Raw genomic sequence first — 20629 nt, 5'->3', positions numbered from 1 at the left:
CTAGAATTAACACAACATATTTGAAGAAAACATTATTTTTACACATACTGGTATGTTGTGAAAGGAGATATTTAAATAAAGAGATTTTGTAAATGTTTATTTACACACCTTAATTGTTTCCAAACGGTGCCTGTAACCCGGCAGTAAAACGGCTATTCAAACAAAACAGAAGTCATCGTCATGGACCCATTAGCTTGCAGGTAGCTAGATCTCAATCAGCTAAACGGACTGAATAACTCCCCTGGGATGTTTTGTTGAATTTACAGAGGAATTTGTGAAACTGAAAATATACAAAAGAACGCCACTGTACTGTTAATAATCCTAACACAATCACACTCGTAATTATGTTAGCATATTAGCTCAACAACACCAAAAGTCAAACTAAAATTAACACAAAATATTTAAAGAAAAAATTATTTTTACACATACTGGTATGTTGTGAAAGGAGAAATATTTTTTTTTTTGTAAATGTTTATTCAAACACCTTATTGTTTCCAAACATTGCCTGTAACATGGCAGTAAAAGGGCTATTCAAACAAAACAGAAGTCACCATCATGGACCCGTTAGCTTGTCTGAAGCTTTTATTTATAATTGATAATTAGCAGCAAATAATTTACCACAGGGAGCCCTGGAACCAATTAACAGTCACAAACGACGGAGTTCCGTATTTTTCCGGGCACTTAAAGGTTTCTCATTGTCATCCCATTGGGTCGAGCTTTATCTTGGCCTGATGTGGGATCTGAGCTGAGGATGTCGTTGTGGCTTGCGCAGCCCTTTGAGACACTTGTGATTGAGGGCTACATAAATAAACTTTGATTGATTCAAATCCTTTCATTTTCTCAAAAATCGACAGTGCACCTTTTAACCCGGTGCGCCTAAAGTACGGAATAATTACGGTTGTGCTTACCGACCTCGAGGCAATTTTATTTGGTACATGGTGTAACGATAAGCGTGACCAGTAGATGGCACTCACACATACGAGATACGTGTGGTCTGCAATGTGCCGCCAGTAAACAACGTCAAAACGTTCATTTTCTCAAAAATCGACAGTGCGCCTTATAACGCGGTGTGCCTAATGTACGAAAAAATTCTGGTTGTGCTTACCGACCTCGAACCAATTTTATTTGGTACATGGTGTAATGATAAGTGTTACCAGTAGATGGCAGTCACACATAAGAGATACGTGTAGACTGCAATATACCGCCAGTAAACAACTGTCATGATCCGTGGTCTGGATCATTTTTTTAAATTTTCTTTTCGTTTTGGACTCCTTTAGTTCCTGTTTGTGACTCCTGGGTATAATTTGGTTGCCATGGCTGCTCATTGTTTTCACCTGCCTCTGGTGTTCGGGACGCTCACCTGGCTCCAATCAGAGGCATTATTTAAGCCTGCCTTTGCCAGTCAGTCCGCCTGGCGTCATTGTTTGCTTCATGCCTTGTCTACGTAAGTCTTGTTTATTTCATGCCACAGTTTTGTGAGGTTCCATATCCATAGTTCCATGTTTCCTGCACTAAGTTGTGCCTTGCCTGGACTCTCACTATTATGTTAGAGCCGCTATGGACTGGACTTTCACTATATTATGTCAGACCCGCTCGACGTCCATTGCATCCAGTTTCCCCTAGAGGAGGGGGTTACCCACATTTGCGGTCCTCTCCGAGGTTTCTCATAGTCATTCTCATCGACGTCTCATTGGGTTGAGTTTTTCCTTGCCCTTATGTGGGCGCTGATCTGCGGATGTCGTTGTGGCTTGTGCAGCCCTTTGAGACCCTTGTGATTTAGGGCTATATAAATAAACATAGATTGATTGATTAGCTTCCGCGTGCTATAGGCACACTTGCCTTTGTTTTGTAAATTGGATGATTTGTCAAGATTAAATCACGTTCCTACCTTCAAGTCCTGTTCTGAGTCGTCCGTTTCCATCCCGGGAGAAGGAACCGCACAGTAAGCTGCAACCCCGCCGTGACAACAACACCAAAACTTTAAATGTTTAATTGAAAATAAAGAACATTACACACGGCACTCCAAAAAAACTGTCGAAATGTTTTAGTACTGTGACTATCGGTCACTTAATTTCTGTTGGTTTTCCTTGTTTTTGTGTTTACTTCCCGTCAGTGCTCTTATTTTGTTAAATTTCCTGTTTGTACCGCGGAGCACCGTTTTCTCCTCACCAGCCGTTGATTGGCATATGTCTATTTATGTTTTCACTCGAGCAGTCCTCAGTGCTCGAAGATCACATTCTAAGTTTTGGAACGTTTCATGCAAGACTGCTTTCTCCTCTCTGTTTGAGTAATAAAACTCATCAAACCTTCTCTTCGCTCTCCTGGTTCCTGCATCTTGGGGTCACGAAAACGGCAGCCACGCGCGTTCCTAACAAGTACGACTTTGAAGCCGTACCACTTGATTGATTGTCGGCCCGTTATTTATGGCTGTCGTAGTCAGAGATTTAAGTATTATTATGGTGTGTGTATAAGGACCATAAAATGGCACCAATTAGCTGACATATTATCTGACGTTTTGTTTGACAATATTAAGCAAAACCAACTTTTCTTACTTCCTGATGTGTATTTGAGATCTGCATGATTCCTGAAAATTTGCGCACGTCCGTCACTGTAGTCCGCGGGAATGCCGTAGTCGATAAGCTTCTTTTTCACTATCTTCTCGTTATGTATGGGACATTCACCCTCTACTCTTGCCGTTTCTAATACAAAGTAGCGTAAAGTTCTAACTTATATCTCGCTATGGAAGCGCTAAAAACTACCAGTGTAGTGAGTTTACATAATTCACCCATGGAACTTTAGTTCTTAGAGAGTTCCGGTCGGACGGGTTTTTCACGGGACACACTTCCGGCATTGTTATTGCACGGGTGAGCCACGGATGAGGAGATGCTGCTCCGTTGTTGATTGAAGTAAAGTCTTAATGTCATTAAAACAGTTAGCTTCATCTTTTGACACTTCTTTTTGGATTGAAATATTTTTTTCAAACCTGCACAGTACAACTAAACACAGTTTTTTTTTTTTTTTTTTTTTTTACATGTTGGCACAGATATTTATGCAAGGCTTGAAAAGGGGTTGGATGAAGCAGCTGCTTATAATAGCCCGACCCCTCTCACTCATTCCACATTTAACATAAACAATATAATACAAGAACAATACCCTATAAACAAAACAAGAAAAACTCCAGCACACTAACAATACCATGAGAAAAGACAAGACAAGACGAGACAAAACACTCCCCGTCCTTGCACGCTACACCGCTGACGGGGAGAAGACGCTGCCGAAGTTGAGCCACGTAAATAAGACCGCCCACAAAACGACTGTAAAATATAATATGTGTGACATTTTGACCATGTAGACCAGTTGTCCCCAACAGAAGATTTTTTTATTAAAAGAAATTAAAAAAAATAAATATATTTTTTTAATTTATTTATTTTTTTGAATTAAATCAACATAAAAAATACAGTATACACTTACAAATTAAAAAAAATAAAAATAAAAATATATATATTTTTTTATTTTTTTTATTAAATCAACATAAAAAACACAATATACACTTACAAATAGTGCACCAACCACAAAAAACTCCCTTTTTCATGACAAAAACGTCCCTTTTTTTTTTTCCAAAAAAAGGACACCCCCCCCTCCCGGGCCGCGGGACAAATTATTAAGCGTTGACCGGTCCGCGGATACAAAAAGGTTGGGGACCACTGATGTAGACCACAAGGACATGTTTCAAAGTTAGAACAAAATCATAATTTGACCGCTATAACGCGCCTTATAATCCGGTGTACCTTATATATGAAAAAAGACCCGAAAAGACCCGCTCATCGGCAGTGCGCCTTATAATCCGGTGCGCCCTATGGTCCAGAAAATGCGGTCCTGCGTAATACAATGACAGTGAAAGGCTTCAAAGAAATAAGACAAGTTATTTCTGCCTCATTTAGACCAGTTTTACAGTCGAGAGACATGCATCCATCTGCTTTATTCCGTCTTCTGGGTGAATTGAACTGATCATTCGCAGGCCCGGCCGGGACACGCTCCAGCGCTCTCATACTATCATGCACACGTGTGCGCTCACTCACGCACACACGCACTCTCACACACGCCACACAATTACTCTGAACTTTATTTGCAATAGTGGGATTTAACACGGCAAAGACACACACCCATCTGCGTCAATCTGGGCATTCATGGATGCAGAAAAGCATATGCGTCACGCATGTATAGTTAGTGAGACTGAGATAGCAATTACCTCGGAGTGTTAACTTTGAGCCGGAAATTACACATTTCCTGGAAACCACAAAGGAATTCAGGTGGAACTCAAAATTTGAATATCATGTGCACTTTAATTTCAAATGTGGAATTAATGTAACGTTCGGAGGGCATTGTAGCAAGGATTGTGTTCCCTCAGGATCAATCAAACAGTAAATCACAGTTTATTTATATAGCCCTCAATCACAAGTGTCTCAAAGGGCTGCACAAGTCACAACGACATCCTCGGCTCGGATCCCACATCAAGGCAAGAAAAAAACCAACCCATTGTGATACAATGAGCAACCTTGAAGGGACCGCAGTTGTGAGGGGGACCCCGCACCCGGGGCAACCGGTGCAATGGATGTCGAGTGGCTCTAGTTAAGAGTGTGAGAGTCCGGTCCATAGTGGGGCCAGCAGGGGGTCATCTTGAGTGGAGACAACTCAGCAGCGCAGAGACTGAATCACAGATGAGTGGTCCAGCCCGGGTCCCGACTTTGAACAGCTAGCGGGTCATCAACCTCTCCACGCAGGAGAGGGGAGCAGAGTAGAAAACAGACGGCAGATCAACTGGTCTAAAAGGGGGGTCTATATAAAGGCGAGCGTATACTAATGAGTTTTAAGATGGGACTTAAATGCTTCTACTGAGGTAGCATCTCTAACTGTTACCAATAAGGCATTCCAGAGTAGTGGAGCCCCAGATAGGATGCGGGAGGATAGGCAGGAAAACCGCTTTGAAAGTAGGATAAGTCTTTCAATCCACGGTAAGTAGTATTCGTATCATCAATATGGCCGCTATATTTGGTAGTGGATTGATACCATACTTGCCAACCCTCCCGATTTTCCTGGGAGACTCCCGAATATCAGTGCCCCTCCTGAAAATCTCCCGGGGCAACCATTCTCCCAATTTCCACCCGGACGACAATATTGGGGGCATGCCTTAAAGGCACTACCTTTAGCCTCCTCTCTCACCTGAAAAGGAGACTATTATATATGTCTCCATTATTTATAGGTTTATCTATAACCTATAAAGTAGGCAGGCACGGAACTTTTTCTTAGCATGTGTTTATTCCAGCCGGCACGTTAATACACTGACACACAACATCCGGATTCCCATCATGCATTGCTTCAAAACTACGGCAAGTAGTAATGTCCAAAAACATTAACAGAGACGAAGCAAAAGGACGAAGAAGAGACATGGTGACGACGAATAAGAAGAAGTATGCTTGAAAGTTCCAAAATGTTTGGAAAAAATAATTTCAGTTCATCCAGGACAGCTCGAAGGGGAAGGGGTATGATGCCTGCAAATTTTGTAGATCAGACTTCTCCATTGAACACGGTGGCCAAACGGATATACTTATTCACAAACAAATTATATATATGTATATATATATATATATATATATATATATATACACACACAAACCCAGTTTCCATATGAGTTGGGAAATTGTGTTAGATGTAAATATAAAAGGAATACAATGATTTGAAAATCGTTTTCAACCCATATTCAGTTAAATGCACTACAAAGACAACATATTTGATGTTCAAACTGATAAACATTATTTTTTTTGCAAATAATCATTAACTTTTGAATTTGATGCCAGCAACACGTGACAAAGAAGTTGGGAAAGGTGGCAATAAATACTGAAAAAGTTGAGGAATGCTCATCAAACACTTATTTGGAACATCCCACAGGTGTGCAGGCTAATTGGGAACAGGTGGGTGCCATGATTGGGTATAAAAACAGATTCCCAAAAATATGTTCAGTCTTTCACAAGAAAAGATGGGGCGAGGTACACCCCTTTGTCCACAACTGCGTGAGCGAACAGTCAAACAGTTTAAGAACAACGTTTCTCAAAGTACAATTGCAAGAAATTTAGGGATTTCAACATCTACGGTCCATAAAATCATCAAAAGGTTCAGAGAATCTGGAGAAATCACTCCACATAGGCGGCATGGCCGGAAACCAACATTGGATGACCGTGACCTTCGATCCCTCAGACGGCACTGTATCAAAAAGCGACATCAATCTCTAAAGGTTATCACCACATGGGCTCAGGAACACTTCAGAAAACCACTGTCACTAAGTACAGTTCGTCACTACATCTGTAAGTGCAAGTTAAAGCTCTACTATGCAAACCGAAAGCCATTTATCAACAACATCCAGAAACGACGCAGGCTTCTCTGGGCCCGAGATCATCTAAGATGGACTGACGCAAAGTGGGAAAATGTTCTGTGCTTTGAGGAGTCCACATTTCAAATTGTTTTTGGAAATATTCGACATCGTGTCATCCGGACCAAAGGAGAAGCGAACCATCCAGACTGCTATCGACGCAAAGTTCAAAAGCCAGCATTTGTGATAGCATGGGGGTGCATTAGTGCCCAAGGCATGGGTAACTTACACATCTGTGAAGGAACCATTAATGCTGAAAGATACATACAGGTTTTGGTACAACATTTGCTGCCATCTAAGCGCCGTCTTTTAAATGGACGCCCCTGCTTATTTCAGCAAGACAATGCCAAGCCACATTCCGCACATGTTACCAACAGCGTGGCTTCGTAGAAAAAGAGTGCGGGTACTTTCCTAGCCCACCTGTAGTCCAGACCTGTCTCCCATTGAAAATGTGTGGCGCAAATATGAAGCGTAAGGGAAATAATTCTACTTTCACAGCTTCAACAATTAGTTTCCTCAGTTCCCAAACATTTATTGAGTGTTGTTAAAAGAAAAGGTGATGTGACACAGTGGTGAACATGCCCTTTCCCAACTATTTTGGCACGTGTTGCAGCCATGAAATTCTAAGTTAATTATTATTTAAAAAAAATAAAAATAACTAAGTTTATGAGTTTCAACATCAAATATGTTGTCTTTGTAGCATATTCAACTGAATATGGGTTGAAAATGATTTGCAAATCATTGTATTCCGTTTATATTTACATCAAGCACAATTTCCCAACTCATATGGAAACGGGGTTTGTATACTGATATATCGCCCAGCCTTACCTTACACATTTAAGTATTTTACTTGTTATATTTTAAATGAATGCAAAAGTGTATTGTTGGATTTGGTTTAATTGTAGGACACGGAGATCCTGAACACGGCAGTTCTGACCGGAAAGAGGGTGGTGGTCCCCGTCAGGACGGTTGCGGTGGAAGAGGACGGCCTGGTCACGGATGTGTCTCAATACGCAGAGTGCAGCTCCACTGATGAAGACGTTCTCAAGGTAGGATTTACTCACGTCCACAATCTTCAATTACCCGCTCAAAGAAAATATCCCAGGGAAGGAGCGTTTGGTCCTGTAAGTGACAGCGGTAGACAAATACGCTCTGGCAAAGTCACCTCTTCCCCCGCTTCCACTCAGCAAAACAAACCGTTAGTTGGACTTCGACAGCACCGCCCATCAATCTCTCAGCGCAAATTACCCCCGCAGTCCGCCACACCGCTCTTGTCCTCTTGACTTTTCCTTTTTTTTTTTTTATTCCGTGAACCTGAGCACGGCTACGCGTCGAAAGCCGGCTTTGTTTCCTAATGAAATTGAAAGTCTGGGCCCTGACCTGTAAGTTCCCCCCTCCTTTCCCCGTATGTGAACAAATTGGTGTGGTAAGACGTCCAATAGAGTCGTGTTTTGTTTCAAATAGAATAAATATTGTACTCGGTCATGATTGATGACTGCGGTATGTACAGTGGGGCCAAAAAAAGTATTTAGTCAGCCACCGATTGTGCAAGTTCTCCCACTTAAAATGATGACAGAGGTCTGTAATTTTCATCATAGGTACACTTCAACTGTGAGAGACAGAATGTGGAAAAAAAATCCAGGAATTCACATTGTGGGAATTTTAAAGAATTTATTTGTAAATTATGGTGGAAAATAAGTATTTGGTCAACCATTCAAAGCTCTCACTTTGGCTCAAAATTTCACGATACATGGCCCCATTCATTCTTTCTTTAACACGGATCAATCGTCCTGTCCCCTTAGCAGGAAAAACAGCCCCAAAGCATGATGTTTCCACCCCCATGCTTCACAGTAGGTATGGTGTTCTTGGGATGCAACTCAGTATTCTTCTTCCTCCAAACACGACCAGTTGAGTTTATACCAAAATGGATACATGGATGATACAGCAGAGGATTGGGAGAATGTCATGTGGTCAGATGAAACCAAAATAGAACTTTTTGGTATAAACTCAACTCTTTGTGTTTGGAGGAAGAAGAATACTGAGTTGCATCCCAGGAACACTACACCTACTGTGAAGCATGGGGGTGGAAACATCATGCTTTGGGGCTGTTTTTCTTCTAAGGGGACAGGACGATTGATCCGTGTTAAGGAAAGAATGAATGGGGCCATGTATCGTGAGATTTTGAGCCAAACCTCCTTCCATCAATGAGAGCTTTGAATGGTTGACCAAATACTTATTTTCCACCATAATTTACAAATAAATGATGACGGAGGTCTGTAATTTTCATCATAGGTACACTTCAACTGTGAGAGACAGAATGTGGAAAAAAAATCCAGGAACTCCAATTGTAGGAATTTTAAAGAATTTATTTGTAAATTATGGTGTAAAATAAGTATTTGGTCAACCATTCAAAGGTCTCACTGATGGAAGGAGGTTTTGGCTCAAAATCTCACGATACATGGCCCCATTCATTCTTTCTTTAACACGGATCAATCGTCCTGCCCCCTTAGCAGAAAAACAGCCCCAAAGCATGATGTTTCAACACCCATGCTTCACAGTAGGTGTGGTGTTCTTGGGATGCAACAGTATTATTGTTCCTCCAAACATGACGAGTTGAGGTTATACCAAAATGGATACATGGATGATACAGCAGAGGATTGGGAGAATGTCATGTGGTCAGATGAAACCAAAATAGAACTTGTTGGTATAAACTCAACTTGTCGTGTTTGGAAGAAGAAGAATACTGAGTTGCATTCCAAGAACACCACACCTACTGTGAAGCATGGGGGTGGAAACATCATGCTTTGGGGCTGTTTTTCTGCTAAGGGGACAGGACGATTTATCCGTGTTAAGGAAAGAATGAATGGGGCCATGTATCGTGAGATTTTGAGCCAAAACCTCCTTCCATCAATGAGAGCTTTGAATGGTTGACCAAATACTTATTTTCCACCATAATTTACAAATAAATGATGACGGAGGTCTGTAATTTTCATCATAGGTACACTTCAACTGTGAGAGACAGAATGTGGGAAAACAAATCCAGGAATTCACATTGTAGGAATTTTAAAGAATTTATTTGTAAATTATGGTGTGAAATAAGTATCTGGTCAACCATTCAAAGCTCTCACTGATGGAAGGAGGTTTTGGCTCAAAATCTCACGATACATGGCCCCATTCATTCTTTCCTTAACACGGATCAATCGTCCTGTCCCCTTAGCAGGAAAAACAGCCCCAAATCATAATGTTTCCACCCCCATGCTTCACAGTAGGATTGGTGTTCTTGGGATGCAACTCAGTATTCTTCTTCCTCCAAACACGGCGAGTTGAGTTTGTACCAAAATGGATACATGGATGATACAGCAGAGGATTGGGAGAATGTCATGTGGTCAGATGAAACCAAAATAGAACTTGTTGGTATAAACTCAACTTGTCGTGTTTGGAGGAAGAAGAATACTGAGTTGCATTCCAAGAACACCACACCTACTGTGAAGCATGGGGGTGGAAACATCATGCTTTGGGGCTGATTTTCTGCTAAGGGGACAGGACGATTGATCCGTTTTAAGGAAAGAATGAATGGGGCCATGTATCATGAGATTTTGAGCCAAAACCTCCTTCCATCAGTGAGAGATTTGAATGGTTGACCAAATACTTATTTTCCACCATAATTTACAAATAAATGATGACGGAGGTCTGTAATTTTCATCATAGGTACACTTCAACTGTGAGATACAGAATGTGGAAAAAAAATCCAGGAACTCACATTGTAGGAATTTTAAAGAATTTATTTGTAAATTTTGGTGTAAAATAAGTATCTGGTCAACCATTCAAAGCTCTCACTTTGGCTCAAAATATCACGATACATGGCCCCATTCATTCTTTCCTTAACACGGATCAATCGTCCTGTCCCCTTAGCAGAAAAACAGCCCCAAATCATAATGTTTCCACCCCCATGCTTCACAGTAGGTATGGTGTTCTTGGGATGCAACTCAGTATTCTTCTTCCTCCAAACACGACTAGTTGAGTTTGTACCAAAATGGATACATGGATGATACAGCAGAGGATTGGGAGAATGTCATGTGGTCTGATGAAACCAAAATAGAACTTTTTGGTATAAACTCAACTCGTCTTGTTTGGAGGAAGAAGAATACTGAGTTGCATCCCAAGAACACCACACCTACTGCGAAGCATGGGGGTGGAAACATCATGCTTTGGGGCTGTTTTTCTGCTAAGGGTTGACCAAATACTTATTTTCCACCATAATTTACAAATAAATTATTTAAAATTCCTAAAATGTGAATTCCTGGACTTTTTTTCCACATTCTGTCTCTCACAGTTGAAGTGTACCTATGATGACAATTACAGACCTCTGTCATCATTTTAAGTGGGAGAACTTGCACAATCGGTAGTTGACTAAATACTTTTTTGCCCCACTGTAAGTTTACATGTCACCTTTAGTAGTGTCAAGCTCAAAAGACCCGATAAAGACACGGATTATGTGTTGATGTAAAGGGAAAGACTGTGCACTAAATCATCATACATTGTATCCTTGTTCTAAGCTCGCCGTGGCTCTCAGATGATTACGTGCCAGACATGGGCTCTGGTGAACCATATTCCATTTAATCTTCTTATTCTGACAATTTGATATCTTTTTGCTCTTGAAATATCTGAAGGCTATCAAATTGGCTGCTTCGATATGGGAATGATGAATGAAAAGTCTACATACACTTGTAAAGAACATAATGTCAGGGCTGTCTTGAGTTTCCAGTAATTTCTACAACTCTTATTTGTTCGTAATAACGTGATTGGAGCACATACTTGTTGCTCACAAAAACACATTCATGAAGTTTGGTTCTTTTATGAATTTATTATGGGTCTACTGAAAAATGTGACCAAATCTGCTGGGTCAAAAGTATACATACAGCAACATTCATGATCAATTTTGGTGATGTAGAAAAGTTAAAATCAAATCAAATGGCCTCTTAACGTCATGTGAGTAATTATAATTGACGACACCTGTCGACTTCTCTGAGCCCATTTAATAGGACTCATGTGATGCAAGCATTAGACTCGGTTACAAACGCGACCAGAGGTGGGTAGAGTAGCCAGAAATTGTACTCAAGTAAGAGTACTGTTACTTTAGAGATGCATTACGCAAGTAAAAGTAGGGAGTAGTCACCCAAATATTTACTTGAGTAAAATTAAAAAGTATGTTGTGAAAAAACTACTCAAGTACTGAGTAACTGATGAGTAACCTGTTGGTTTAATGATGACGGCAACAAGTAATGCACAAAAACTGAAAAATAGCAAGGAACACATTCACAGCCAGGAATATCTCTTAAGCAACTAAAACAATAATATATATTAAGTAATATATATTTGGTTTTACACCGTATTGAAAAAAAATTTGAAAATCAATTTTACCCTAGCGACCTCGTTATACTATTGGCTAAGTTTTATATTCATAAATGTAAGTTTCTCAATACCCGACCTGTTTTTTGTGCCTTTAAAAAAGATTTAGAACTCTACATTAAAACACTCTACCTCTAACAACCAAAAAGCTGTGAAAACGATGATGCTGTGTTTCAAATTGAAGTTATTTACTGAGATTGAGTGAGCTTATGGCTTTGCACTTTGTTTATTTTATATATATATATATTTTTTGCATTCTATATTAGTTACTTTGAATTTACAACCCCCTGGCGCTGTTTTGTAGGGTTTTTATGCTGTTTTGTACTGTTTTTGTACTTACTTTGACTCTTTTTTCAACTGTTTGTAAATGTTGAAATTTATAAATATCAATCAATCAATCAATGTTTACTTATATAGCCCTAAATCACTACTGTCTCAAAGGGCTGCACAAACCACAACCCAAACCACTACGACATCCTCGGTAGGCCCACATAAGGGCAAGGAAAACTCACACCCAGTGGGACGTCGGTGACAATGATGACTATGAGAACCTTGGAGAGGACGAAAGCAATGGATGTCGAGCGGGTCTAACATGATACTGTGAAAGTCCAATCCATAGTGAAACCCAACACAGCCGCGAGAGTCCAGTCCAAAGCGGATCCAACACAGCAGCGAGAGTCCAGTCCACAGCGGAGCCAGCAGGAAACCATCCCAAGCGGAGGCGGATCAGCAGCGCAGGGATGTCCCCAGCCGATACACAGGCAAGCGGTCCATCCTTGGTCCCGACTCCGGACGAGCGGTCCATCCTGGGTCCCGACTCTGGACAGCCAGTACGTCATCCATGGCCATCGGACCGGACCCCCCTCCACAAGGGAGAGTTGGACATAGGAGAAAAAGAAAAGAAACGGCAGATCAACTGGTCTAAAAAGGGAATCTATTTAAAGGCTAGAGTATACAAATGAGTTTTAAGGTGAGACTTAAATGCTTCTACTGAGGTAGCATCTCAAACTGTTACCGGGAGGGCATTCCAGAGTACTGGAGCCCGGACGGAAAACGCTCTATAGCCCGCAGACTTTTTTGGGGCTCTGGGAATCACTAATAAGCCGGAGTCTTTTGAACGCAGATTTCTTGCCGGGACATATGGTACAATACAATCGGCAAGATAGGATGGAGCTAGACCGTGTAGTATTTTATACGTAAGTAGTAAAACCTTAAAGTCACATCTTAAGTGCACAGGAAGCCAGTGCAGGTGAGCCAGTACAGGCGTAATGTGATCAAACTTTCTTGTTCTTGTCAAAAGTCTAGCAGCCGCATTTTGTACCAACTGTAATCGTTTAATGCTAGACATGGGGAGACCCAAGAATAATACGTTACAGTAATCGAGACGAGACATAACAAACGCATGGATAATGATCTCAGCGTCTTTAGTGGACCAAATGGAGCGAATTTTAGCGATATTACGGAGATGAAAGAAGGCCGTTTTAGTAACGCTTTTAATGTGTGGCTCAAAGGAGAGAGTTGGGTTGAAGATAATACCCAGATTCTTTACCGAGTCGCCTTGTTTAATTGTTTGGATGTCAAATGTTACAGTTGTATTATTAAATAGAGGTCGGTGTCTAGCAGGACCGATAATCAGCATTTCCGTTTTTTTTGGCGTTGAGTTGCAAAAAATTAGCGGACATCCATTGTTTAATTTCATTAAGACACGCCTCCAGCTGACTTCAGTCCGGCGTGTTGGTCAGCTTTAGGTGCATGTAGAGTTGGGTGTCATCAGCATAACAGTGAAAGCTAACACCGTATTTGCGTATGATGTCACCTAGCGGCAGCATGCAGATGCTAAAGAGTGCAGGGCCAAGGACCGAACCCTGGGGAACTACACACGTTACCTTAACGTAGTCCGAGGTCACATTGTTATGGGTGACGCACTGCATCCTATCAGTAAGATAAGAGTTAAACCAAGACAGGGCTAAGTCTGACATACCAATTCGTGTTTTGATAATAAAATATTATGATCAACGGTATCGAAAGCAGCGCTAAGATCGAGGAGCAGCAATATAGATGATGCATCAAAATCCATCGTTAGCAATATATTTTTGCGAAGGCTGTCTCTATAAAAAAAAAAAAAGTGTGCTGTTAATCATGTGACCGCCTGGCTCTGTTTGATTGGTGAAACGGAGTCAAACGTCACCAGTGACTGCATTTGATTGGTGAAACGAAGTCAGACATCACCAGTGACTGCATTTGATTGGTGAAACGCAGGCATGTGATAGATCTTACTTTGAAAGTCTGTCTGACAAAACAAAACAAAGCGTGCATTAACAGATCGATAAAAATCAGTAGCCAGTAGCGAGCTGAATGTAGATAAATGGAGCGGGGTAAAAGTAGCGTTTCTTATCTATAAATATACTCAAGTAAAAGTAAAAGTATGTTGCATTAAAAGTACTCTTAGAAGTACAATTTATCTCAAAAGTTACTCAAGTAAATGTAACGGAGTAAATGTAGCGCGTTACTACCCACCTCTGAACGCGACAATGGGAAAGTCAAAGGAACTCAGCACAGATCGGGAAAAAAAAAACCCGAATCATTGACTGGAACAAGTCAGGAAAGTCACTTGGAGCCATTTCAAAGCAGCTTAAGGTCTCGAGAGCAACAGTGCAGACAATTGTTGGCAAGTCTAAAGTGCATAGCAGAGTTGTTACTGCCACAATCGGGAAGAAAACGTAAGCTTATCACCTGCTGCTGAGAGAAAATTGGTCAGGATAATCAAGAGTCAACCAAGAACCACCTAAAAGGCAGGTCTGCAATTAATTGGAAGCTTGTGGAACACAGATGTGAGTGTCCACAGTCCAGCGTGTTTTGTATTGCCATGGACTGAGAGGTTACCATGCGAGAAGGAAGCCCTTGCTCCTGAAGGCTTGTCTAAAATTTGCTGCTGATCACTTGGACACAGATAAGATCTTCTGGAAGAAAGTTCTGTGGTCAGATGAAACAAAAATCGAGCTGTTTGGCCACAATACCCAGCAATATGTTTGAAGGAGAAAAGGTGAGGCCTTTAATCCCAGGAACACCATGCAAACCACCAAGCATGGTGGTGGTAGTATTATGCTCTGGGCCTGATTTTCAAATTCTTCAGGACAACTTAAAATCCTCAGGCTGGAGTTTGGGTGTTGGGCGCGGAGGAGTGTTTTCAACAGGACAATGACCCCAAACACACGTCAAAAGTGGTAAAGGAATGGCTAAATCAGGCTAGAATTTAGGTGTGACAGTCACTTGCTGTCGTGCAGGTTCTCAGGACCAACAAGGAAGGACATTGTGGCACAGGTTAGACTTTCTTTTATTTTTCAATAAAAAAAAGTCTCTAAGGGTTGCTTTTCACCCTTGAAGTGAAGTGTGAAGTGAATTATAATTATATAGCACTTTTTCTCTAGTGACTCAAAGCGCTTTACAAAGTGAAACCCAATATCTAAGTTAGATTTAAACCAGTGTGGGTGACACTGGGAGCAGGTGGGTAAAGTGTCTTGCCCAAGGACACAACAGCAGTGACTAGGATGGCAGAGGCGGGAATCGAACCTGCAACCAGGGCGGTATAGCTCGGTTGGTAGAGTGGCCGTGCCAGCAACTTGAGGGTTGCAGGTTCAATCCCTGCTTCCGCCATTCTAGTCACTGCCGTTGTGTCCTTGGGCAAGACACTTTACCCACCTACACCCAGTGCCACCCACACTGGTTTAAATGTAAAAATTAGATATTGGGTTTCACTATGTAAAGCGCTTTGAGTCACTAGAGAAAAAGCGCTATATAATTATAATTCACTTCACACTTATCTTCAAGGCTGAAAAGCAACCCTTAGAGACTTTTTATTATCGAAAAAACAAAATAAACTCTAACCAGCGCCACAATGTCCTTCCTTGTTGGTCCTGAGAACCTGCACGACAGCAAGTGACTGACCCGGGCGACGTGCCAACACACACCTGATAAACCCCAAGTCGTGGATGTGGCAAAAAGAGGAAGCAAAGAAACTGACTGCGTATGTAAAGCGCTTTGAGTCACTAGAGAAAAAGCGCTATATAAATATAATTCACTTCACTTCACAACCCTTAAGTTGCTGGCCAACCGCTCTACCAACCGAGCTATACCGCCCCCTCGCTAAGTCCTGCTTCCTCACCTGTTTCACATTTTCAGTCGCGTGCGTCTTCGTCTTCCTGTGGCTTTTTCTCGCTCTCGTTCAGTATCCGCTTCTTTCTGGCTCCTTCTCTCTCCGTCTGTACCCCCCGGCGTTTACGGCCGCTGCCCTCATATACAGTGCGAGAGGAGATTCAATTTATGCCCAACTGGGCGACCCACGCACCTGATAATATTTGCGAGGTTGATTCCAGCGCGCTCCGCCTAGCTGCTTGATCGCAGTCCACGCCTCCTCGCCGCCATCTTGGGCCGGGCTTTGGCGTGTCCTGCCTCGCTGTCGGACTGCCGGCTCCGCCTCTCCACATAAGGCCTTCCCAAAGTCCTGACTTCTAAACGTGTGGACAATGCTGAAGAAACAAGTCCATGTCAGAAAACCAACACATTTAGCTGAACTGCACCAATTTTGTCAAGAGGAGTGGTCAAAAATTCCACCAGAAGCTTGTGGATGGCTACCAAAAGCACCTTATTGCAGTGAAACTTGCCAAGGGACATGTAACCAAATATTAACATTGCTGTATGTATACTTTTGACCCAGCTGATTTGCTCACATTTTCAGTAGACCCATAATAAATTCATAAAAGAACCAAATTTCACGAATGTTTTAAGTTTGTGCTCCAATCACCAAAAAATAAGAGTTGTAGAAATGATTGGAAACTCAAGACAGCCATGACATTATATTCTTTATATGTACATTTTTGAACAAAAATATATATCCTTCAAATTCAAAACTGTCACGCCCTTGGGATCATGTTTTGTTCTTGTTTGGTTTTATTTTTTGGACACTTGTTTCCTGCTTTTGCACTTCCTTTTCTTTGTTTCCATAGCAAATCATTAGTTTCCACCTTGTCTTCAAGTCACGCCCCTGTCCTCAGTTCTCACACCTGTTAATAATTATCATAGCTATTATTTAAGCCACAGTCACCAGGTAGTCAGCCTGGCAACTTCATATTCCTTAACTGCTTCAGGCCATGCTATACTGTTTATTATTTCTGTCCATGCCACGTAAGTTTTTGGTTTGTTTTATGCCACAGTTAATGTCTTTTGATTCTTTCGTTCATAGTCATGCCTTTGTACTAGTCATTTGTTTAAAGTAGTCAAGCTTGTTCTCCGCCATTGTGCGCGCCATTTGTTTGCCTTTTTGTTAGTTATAGTGTTTATCAAATAAAAATGTACTTACATTCTCGCCTGGCTCGTGCCAATTTTTAGCTCGGTTGGTAGAGTGGCCGTTCCAGCAACTTGAGGGTTGCAGGTTTGATTCCCGCTTCTGCCAACCTAGTCACAGTCATTGTGTCCTTGGGCAAGACACTTTACCCACCTGCTTCCAGTGCCACCCACACTGGTTTGAATGTAACTTAGATATTGGGTTTCACTATGTAAAGCGCTGTGAGTCAGTTGAGAAAAAGCGCTATATAAATATATTTCACTTCACTTCACTTTGCGTCGAAGAAACAATCCAAGTCACAGTCCAAGTTTAACAAAAACAGAACGATATGAACAATTGGTCAGTCCTTTCTCTTAATTTAAAGCCAGTCCTAATTAGCATACTTTAAATGCTTTGCAATGTTTTAAGGAAATTAAACTGGAGTGAAATGTCAGTTTTCCGACACCACCAAATTTTTTTTTATGCTTCGCTTTTCCACCAAAAGTTTGCCCTACTTTTTTTTTGTATGCTGTGAAACTAGTTATTGTTGTCCGAATACCAATATTTTAGTACCGGTACCAAAATGTATTTCAGTACTTTTCGGTACTTTTCTAAATAAAGGGGACCACAAAGAAAAAATGCCTTATTGGCTTTATTTTTAACAAAAAATCATATGGTACACTAAACATATGTTTCTAATTGCAAGTTAGTCCTTAAATAAAATAGTGACCATACTAGAAAACTTGTCTTTTAGTAATAAGTAAACAAGCAAAAGCTCCTAATTGGCAGAACGTGGACTTTGGGGTTTGTTTTTCTGGAATGCAAAGGAAAGTTGGAGCGGGCAAGGCGTCAAGGTAAAGACATATTTTATTTCAACACTATAACTACAAAAAAAAAAGAAGCAAACAAAAGGCGCGCACAATGGCGGAGAACAAACTCGACTGAAGAAACAAATCTTGCACAAAGGCAGAAACTATGAACAATAAACAAAAACTTACTTGGCATGGAACTGTGAAACAAGCAGCGTGAACTAAGCATGAACCCGTAAACATGGCATGAAGTGAGTAAAGGTAGCATGGCATGACATGAGTAAAGGTAAAGTCGCAAGGCTGACTTCCTGGCAACTTTTGCTTTAAATAATAGACATGATTAGTGACAGGTGTGCGAGTGCAAAACGTGAGACAGGTGCGTGACATGAGGACAGGTGAAAACTAATGGGTAGTCATGGAAAGAAAACAAACAAGGAAGTGCAAAAACAGGAACCAATGGAGTCTTAAGCAAAACAGAACATGACTAAACAAAACATGATCACAACACATGACACTAATTAGTCTGCTGACATTTGCAGTAACATATTGTGTCATTTATCATTCTATTATTTTGTCAACATTAAGGACAAGTGGTAGAAAATTAGTTTTTAATCTACTTGTTCATTTACTGTTAATCCATCCATCCATCCATCATCTTCCGCTTATCCGAGGTCGGGTCGCGGGGGCAGCAGCCTAAGCAGGGAAGCCCAGACTTCCATATCTCCAGCCACTTCGTCTAGCTCTTCCCGGGGGATCCCGAGGCGTTCCCAGGCCAGCCGGGAGACATAGTCTTCCCAACGTGTCCTGGGTCTTCCCCGTGGCCTCCTACCAGCTGGACGTGCCCTAAACACATCCCTAGGGAGGCGTTCGGGTGGCATCCTGACCAGATGCCCGAACCACTTCATCTGGCTCCTCTCGATGTGGAGGAGGAGCGGCTTTACGTTGAGCTCCTCCCGGATGGCAGAGCTTCTCACCCTATCTCTAAGGGAGAGCCCCGCCACCCGGCGGAGGAAACTCATTTCGGCCGCTTGTACCCGTGATCTTATCCTTTCGGTCATGACCCAAAGCTCATGACCATAGGTGAGGATGGGAACGTAGATCGACCGGTAAATTGAGAGCTTTGCCTTCCGGCTCAGCTCCTTCTTCACCACAACGGATCAATACAACGTCCGCATTACTGAAGACGCCGCACCGATCCGCCTGTCGATCTCACGATCCACTCTTCCCCCACTCGTGAACAAGACTCCTAGGTATTTGAACTCCTCCACTTGGGGCAGGGTCTCCTCCCCAACCCGGAGATGGCACTCCACCCTTTTCCGGGCGAGAACCATGGACTCGGATTTGGAGGTGCTGATTCTCATTCCGGTCGCTTCACACTCGGCTGCGAACCGATCCAGTGAGAGCTGAAGATCCCGGCCAGATGAAGCCATCAGGACTACATCATCTGCAAAAAGCAGAGACCTAATCCCGTGGCCACCAAACCGGAACCCCTCAACGCCTTGGCTAAGCCTAGAAATTCTGTCCATAAAAGTTATGAACAGAATCGGTGACAAAGGACAGCCTTGGCGGAGTCCAACCCTCACTGGAAACGTGTCCGACTTACTGCCAGCAATGCGGACCAAGCTCTGACACTGATCATACAGGGAGCGGACCGCCACAATAAGACATTCCGATACCCCATACTCTCTGAGCACTCCCCACAGGACTTCCCGAGGGACACGGTCGAATGCCTTCTCCAAGTCCACAAAGCACATGTAGACTGGTTGGGCAAACTCCCATGCACCCTCAAGAACCCTGCCGAGAGTATAGAGCTGGTCCACAGTTCCACGACCAGGACGAAAACCACACTGTTCCTCCTGAATCCGAGGTTCGACTATCCGGCGAAGCCTCCTCTCCAGTACACCTGAATAAACCTTACCGGGAAGGCTGAGGAGTGTGATCCCACGATAGTTGGAACACACCCTCCGGTCCCCCTTCTTAAAGAGAGGGACCACCACCCCGGTCTGCCAATCCAGAGGTACCGCCCCCGATGTCCACGCGATGCTGCAGAGTCTTGTCAACCAAGACAGCCCCACAGCATCCAGAGCCTTAAGGAACTCCGGGCGGATCTCATCCACCCCCGGGGCCTTGCCGCCGAGGAGCTTTTTAACTACCTCAGCGACCTCAGCCCCAGAAATAGGAGAGTCCACTACAGATTCCCCAGGCACCGCTTCCTCAAAGAAAGACGTGTTGGTGGGATTGAGGAGGTCTTCGAAGTATTCCCTCCACCGATCCACAACATCCGCAGTCGAAGTCAGCAAAACACCATCCGCACCATACACGGTGTTGATAGTGCACTGCTTCCCCTTCCTGCGGCGGCGTATGGTGGTCCAGAATCACTTCGAAGCCGTCCGGAAGTCGTTTTCCATGGCTTCCCCGAACTCTTCCCATGTCCGAGTTTTTGCCTCCGCGACCGCTAAAGCTGCACACCGCTTGGCCCGTCGGTACCCGTCCACTGCCTCCGGAGTCCTATGAGCCAAAAGAACCCGATAGGACTCCTTCTTCAGCTTGACGGCATCCCTCACTGCTGGTGTCCACCAACGGGTTCTGGGATTACCGCCACGACAGGCACCAACAACCTTGCGGCCACAGCTCCAATCAGCCGCCTCGACAATAGAGGTTCGGAAC

The 20629-nt window shown here is 42.6% G+C and overlaps 1 protein-coding gene across 1 annotated transcript in view; it reads left to right on the top strand.

Annotated features, from left to right (window-relative positions):
- Positions 1-20629, top strand: part of LOC133556712 (transmembrane protein 132D) — a 144809-nt gene that overhangs the window by 98644 nt on the left and 25536 nt on the right. Inside the window, exon 5 of the mRNA XM_061906893.1 lies at positions 7330-7473. Within this exon, the coding sequence (XP_061762877.1) occupies positions 7330-7473 (144 nt within the window). The remainder of the gene's footprint in view (positions 1-7329; positions 7474-20629) is intronic.

This window comes from Nerophis ophidion, linkage group LG07, assembly GCF_033978795.1.
Source record: "Nerophis ophidion isolate RoL-2023_Sa linkage group LG07, RoL_Noph_v1.0, whole genome shotgun sequence".
Taxonomy (NCBI): Eukaryota; Metazoa; Chordata; class Actinopteri; order Syngnathiformes; family Syngnathidae; genus Nerophis; species Nerophis ophidion.
This window is presented reverse-complemented; position numbering and strand designations above follow the sequence as displayed.